The sequence below is a fragment of the Triticum dicoccoides genome, chromosome 5B (assembly GCF_002162155.2).
Source record: "Triticum dicoccoides isolate Atlit2015 ecotype Zavitan chromosome 5B, WEW_v2.0, whole genome shotgun sequence".
In the NCBI taxonomy this organism is placed as follows: Eukaryota; Viridiplantae; Streptophyta; class Magnoliopsida; order Poales; family Poaceae; genus Triticum; species Triticum dicoccoides.
This window is the reverse complement of record NC_041389.1, coordinates 53,862,627-53,869,083: the sequence shown is the minus strand read 5'-3', so window position 1 is coordinate 53,869,083 and position 6,457 is coordinate 53,862,627. Positions and strand designations below refer to the sequence as shown.

Sequence of the window (6,457 nt, the reverse complement as noted above, 5' to 3'; positions counted from 1 at the left end):
GTTTGCGGCGACGGCGGCGGCGGAGGGGGCGCGGCTGTAGGATGGGGTGTGGGGGGTGTTCGGCGCGTGCGTCCATCGGGTCCAGTTCGCTGGCGACGGCGTGCGCGGGGCGAAGGTGGCGCGGAGGAGAGAGTGTGGCGCGAGCGCTCGTGTGTGCCGCGCGCGGAAGCGGGCGCCCCAAATACACAGTGCACGTTGGCGATTCGGACCGCAAGCCCAACTCTATATGCCGCGCGCGCGATTATTGCGCGCCCGCTGGAGCCACTCTACCGATTGTGCGCGCGCTAAAATGCAAATTTACGTCGCGGCGCTTGTTTAGCGCGGCTGTTGGAGATGATCTTAGTCAAACAAACAAGACATGCATATGTTTGCCCGAAAAATGTGGAGTATATATGGATCTAGTGTGACATTCAGTAGAGCATCGATTCACAAATGTATGATTAATTGTACTATCTCTATCCCAAATTACTTATTGCAGAAAAATAATTAGGGACAAAGGGAGTAGATACCTGGATGGATCCCCGCAAAAAAAAAAAGATACCTGGATGGATGTATCGATGGATGAAGGAATGAACTAAAATTTTCTTTCTTCGAGAAATGTATGAATAGAGCAGCAATAATTTATCTACTAGCCTTAATTTATTGTTCTCCAAATTAAGGTGTACCTGTCGTTAATAAAATCCCAGGCAAGGTCGTAGAGAAATAAGCCGAGGAGGCCTTGAAGAAGCTTGAGGAGCGTCAAGAGCGGGTCGTCATGGACGACCTGACAGTAGATGCAAACAAGCGAGACGACGGCGCAGCCCACAAGGTGTCTCACTGTCCATCGGCTACGCTCGTCGGCCTCCGGCACCACCAGCTCCTGCTGCTCGTCGTCGGTCATCGTCGGTACAACCTCAGTCAATCGATTGATCGACCGATCTACTTGGAAATTTTCTGGGGTTGCGTTGGGTTGGCTTGGTGTGGTAGTGGGTAGAGTACTTAGTAAAATATGTGTTGGGATCCATCTTTTTTTCAGGGATGTTTGTTACTGTAGGAGACTAGACTACGGGTGAAGAGCTGAGATCGACTGTGTGTTCCGCACGTTCGTACCCTCCCTTCCCTTTCGGTCCTCCTCGCAGTAAGGCCAACTCTAACTCGTCGACCCAAAGGACGCGGATTTGATCCGCTTTTTGTCCATTTGAGTTGATAGTAGGACGGTGACCCCGTCCATATTTTATTGATCAGCTCGCCTAATCGGTCGATGTATTTCGTCCGCGCGGCCAAAACACGGCAATAGTTTTAGACAATTTTTACCCATCAATCTAAACATTACTCAAAGTTCTTAAATCACATACTCCCTCAATCCGAAATCATTTGTCGCATAAATGGTTAAAAGTGGATGTATCTAGAACTAAAATACATCTAGATACATCCATTTCTCCTACATGTATTTCCGGACGGAGAGAGTAGTATTTATTACATCACACCAATAAATAGTTTACAACCAAATAAAAATCTCAAGATTTACAAACCAAATGAAATTTAAATGTCACAAATACATTGAAAGAAAAAGAGCCAATACATCTAGTCCCTCCGTCACAGTTTACTAGTGCACTTTGATTCTCATGCATTTCCACAACCGGAGGGAATTTAGGCATGTTTGGTTTAATGCCCAATTAATTAGGTTGTGGTAGCTGCAATCAAGCCCATAATTTTTTTTCAATGCATGTGTGTGTACGTAGGATGGAATAACTGCATGCAAGTGTGTAGGCGGGCCATGCATGTGTGCACGCGGGATGGCGGCTCGTTTAATGGCCGTGGGGGTTACTGCATGTTAATTTCTCCAGTAATTAGGCGTTATAACCGTCGATGCTATTTTTCAGTTCAATCGCTAATCACCTTGCTCCCAAAGATTGTTGAAGCGCATCCAGTAAACTGTGATGGAGGGAGTACTAGTTGCCGAGATGAGTCCACATATGCTCAACCAAATCATTTTGGAGTTGAATGTCAGTTGTCCAATCACGCATTTCATGATGAAATTAGGTGACCTCTGCAAATGTTGTCAGCCCATACTCAGACACAACATTTTGACCCTGAAATTGAAACCCTTGGTCGAAGATTTGGTCCACACACTCATCCTATACGATCATGTTGTGCATGATCACACAAGCAGTCATCACCTACCACATCTTCTTGGAGCTCCGTGTTCTAGCAGCGTACCAAACGATAGCCCATCGAGATTGAAGCACACCAAAAGCACGCTCGGCATACTTTGTAGCACTCTCTTGTGCTTGGGACAACCTAACCCTCTACTCGCCTACTAGATTGAAGGTTGTCTTCACAAAAGTTGACCACCGAGGATAGATTCGATCAACTAGGTAGTATCCCTTGTTGTAATGTTAGCTATTGATCTCAAAGTAGACTTCTGCAAGTCTTTCGAACACCGGAGAGCGTTGAAGCACGTTGATGTCATTGTGATAACCATGCCGAGAAAAGAGTGCCAAATCCAGAGATCTTGTAAAGCCACAACTTCAAGTATGACAATGCAACCTTTAACATACCCCTTATATTGCCCCTACAAAGCAGATGGATAGTTCTTCCACTGTCAGTGCATACAATCTATGCCACCAATCATTCCTGGGAAGCCTCTATCCTTATTGATTGCCAACAGCCGGGTTGTATCCACAACATTTGGCTCTCCCAAGTACTCCGGGCCAAACATTGCTACCACGGCCTTGCAGAACTTGTACAACGACGCAAGGCATGTGGACTCACTAATGCGGAGATACTCATCAACAAGATCACCGAGAATTACATATGCAAGCATCCGAATAGCTGCAGTGCATTTTTTATAAGAGGAGAAGCCAATCTTTCCAAGGGCATCTCCTTGCATATGAAATGTTCATCATACGCCATCACTTCCTCCCGAATATGGTTGAACACATGTCTCTCCATCTGGAAGCGGCGCTAGAAAAACTTGGGGGTTGAAGAGTGGGGATGTGCACTGAAAGTAATCGATGAAGGGTAGGCAATGGTCGCTCTCTCTGTTGTGATTCAACGGCAGAGCATGGCCCGGGATTTATCCCCTAAACCTCGGCCGCTACCTAGCAATGTGGTCACTGACGACCATAGTCGCAACCATAAAATCTGCATCATCCGATGAACACATGAAGTTATTGAAAAAGAACTCATCCCCACTATCCATGGTACCTTGCGGGAAAAACGCCGAACACCTTGCAAACATGGTGGAGTAGTGGCCGATCAAGAGCCCCGCGCCTCTTCCCCGTACAGGCAAAAAGCCTGTGAAAGTGGAGGCGGCCGTGGAGCGAAGCCGGTGGTCATGGAGGCTGGGGGTAGCATGGTCGTGAAGGTGCTATGACGGGTCGGTAGTGGCGAAAAGAGACCACCAATGCCGGCAAGAGCCGACATTGGATGTGTCGTGAAGGTGGGGAAAGAGCATGGATGTGGGCGGCGGCTTGTGCAGTGTCCAACCGGCCGGAAGTGGGTGGCGGCAGCGAGGAAGGCATGGCCGGTGTCGGATGTTGATGAGGGGAGGAGAATGGCCAATGTGCCACCACGGGCGGGCCAGGGGGAGGACAAGGGCGGGCATCACACGCGTACGCTCCGACGCAAACCTGGCCCAAATTTGGGATTGAAATGGGTCACGGGCGGCCAAAAAATGGACGACCGCCCATTTGCATCTATGCGTTGCCACGCTTTCTGTCCATTTCGAGCAAAACAGACACACGTCGGCAAAATGCGTCGGCGCATTGGAGTTTCCCTAACTCTCGCTTGATCCATGCAGAGATCATGGTGTCCGCATCCACTTCCAGGCTTGCAGGGGAGCGCGCTGGCACGGGTCCTGCCGAAGTGCTTGAGGTAGTGAGGAGCTCGAGACTGTGGCGCCGATGCACTGGCATGGCTGGGAATAAATAACATAAAAGCAGTGAAAAACATGCAACCTGCTGTTAGAAATACTAGCACATATGCCCGTGCGTTGCAATGGGAGAGAAAAATAGTGTGCTCCGCTGCGATGTGAAAATTGATTGTCATTAAGCAGAATTGCTGGGTTGAGGATAAGTTTTATGATGACATAAATGCTGAATCAATTGACAACTTGATTATTTATATTATTTGTTTATAAACTGTTCATGCATTCGTACCTGTTAATTGCTCTCATAAATTTTGATAAGTGTATCAAAAAGCAATCTGGCAAGGGACTACATCTAAGAACATGACAATTATATTCTCTAAAACATGATAGCTATATAAAAAAAATCACATAGATGTAGCTGCAACAAAGAACCTGTTTTTTTTCTTTTTTGAATGGTAAGATAAAAGAGGCCCTAGGGTACAATAGCAACACATGCTCATTAGTCAACGTGCAAGCTGGTGGCCAGCGGATGATGGAAAGGAGGTAGCAGAACATAAATTACTTAAGCAAGCTAATGTTAACAATCGACATTCAGTTCACGTGACGAGGAGAGAGCATTAGACAGCGGATTAACTTGCGGCTCACTAATACGATACTTAAGATGAGGCTAGCAAAGTGACACAGAAAGTTTGCATCGGAACGTCGTTCCCATGACCGGTTCACGATCACGGATCACACGGCTCGTGGTGCACGCTGCCAATGACAACAATAGGACGATATACAATGTCTATAAGGTCGGCGGTATCTAAATGAATTGATGGGTGCGAGTAATTGAACATTTTCTCACTGACCACAAAGTAGGCTTGCGACAGTACGCATAGATTGAATGGCGAAATTCGTCGTTTATGATATACGATTCGAATGGATTCTTCTCGTCGATGCGGTCCCGGTGGCGCGAGGGTTCGGCCAACAAATCTCTTCTGCATAGGGGATGATGATCGCGTCCGTTGGCCATGTAAGCTGGCAGCTTAGGGCAGGGAAATGGAACCTCTGCTCATGTGCATTGATATTTTTTTTAAGTATAGATGGTCGTTGTGCATCATTTTACAAGGATGGTCGGGGAAATGTGGTATTTTTGCGTTGTGCGCAAGCCTACGAAGAGTCCCAACGTGGGCCAACGAAGCCCTGGTCGGACAGATGATGGTCATGCCCAGCGTGGCCACGACGTACGAAACAATCCAGAGGACTAAAAATTCGTCGTCCACCATATACGATTCAAGTTCCTTTTTGTCTGAATGATTCTTGTCATCGATGCGGTCCCGGTTGCGTGAGGGTTCAGTCGACAAATCTCTTGTGCGTATGGGATGATTATGGTGTCAGGTTGCCATGTAAGGTGGAAACTTAGGGCAGAGGATATGTGCGTGAACGGCACCTCTAAGGGTAGGGCACTCTTGTGTCCAATTCATGTATAACAACCGTTCCAGTGGTGTGCCTCAGTTATCCTTTTTGAAGTATGGATGGTTAGAGCATGGTTAATAGTATAGCCAACTGCTAGCTGTAAACATTGTCATGTCATATATAGCCCATCTTATAGTCAATATGTACAATAGTTGATTAGAAAAGTGTACTCCTTTTTTATTATATGGCCCACATTTCAATCTCACAAAGTGCCTAGAAGCACGTGCTAGAGCTGGCTCTTCACCAAGAGCCCGCTTACCTTCTCTCTCCTCTTCTCTTTCCTCCAACTAAGCAAGAATATACTATTTTATTTCTTATAGTCAGCTGACTCGGCTCTATTGTACTTGCTCTTACTGTGCATCATCATATAAGGATAGTAGAAAAAAAAAGGATGATTATGTGCGTTGGTGTGCAAGCCTACGAAGAGGCCCAAAGTGGGCCAACAAAACCCATGTCAGACGGACGATGGACATGCCCAGCTAGGCCATGACGTACAAATTGACAAGAGGGCCCCCAAAAGTGAAGAAACAAATTTTTTAATATTAGATATAGATATGGATATAAATACTACTGATGCGTTGAAACATTTATCCATTTATCATGCCGCAGCGAGAGATCATGGATGCATCCATCATCCATGTATCCCTACAAGAAGATGACCGTATTTTTTTTTTCTTTTAACTTGATGGGCACAATGTCTTGCAAGTAAGCAGAGCACGCATCTTGTTCTGTGGTAGTCCATTGCTACATGCATGCTGATTTAATCATGTCTTCTGGAATTTCCATTCCTAATGTGACCGCTGAAACAACTGCCATATTTTCCTTCTAATAAACGAGATAGTAATTCATCAACGAACTAGTACAATGAACCCAAACTTCTCCAGACTTCCTCCAAAATGAGACTTTAACAAACTGCCGCCAGCTTCCTTCCTAGTACTACTAATTTAGTTCTACTGAATCTCCTAATCTGAGCGCTGAAACCACAGCCAGATTTCCATCTAAACCAGATAGTTCATAGATAATCAACTAGAATAAATCCAAACTCATCCAGATTTTCTCTCTAAAATGAGAGTTCAAACTACTGCCTGCTTCCTAATATAGCGCAACCCCTGCATCCATTAGTTCCAGGAACCTGAAAAGTAAAGC

The 6,457-nt window shown here is 46.0% G+C and overlaps 1 protein-coding gene across 3 annotated transcripts in view; it reads right to left on the bottom strand.

Annotated features, from left to right (window-relative positions):
* Positions 1–5,960: 5,960 nt before the first annotated feature.
* Positions 5,961–6,457, bottom strand: part of LOC119307328 — an 8,403-nt gene continuing 7,906 nt past the window's right edge. For all 3 annotated transcript variants that reach the window (XM_037583411.1, XM_037583410.1, XM_037583412.1), the window contains one exon: positions 5,961–6,443. Coding sequence is in view for 1 of the 3 variants with exons in the window: in XM_037583412.1 (XP_037439309.1) it covers positions 6,430–6,443 (14 nt within the window). In the remaining 2 variants the exon portion in view is untranslated. The remainder of the gene's footprint in view (positions 6,444–6,457) is intronic.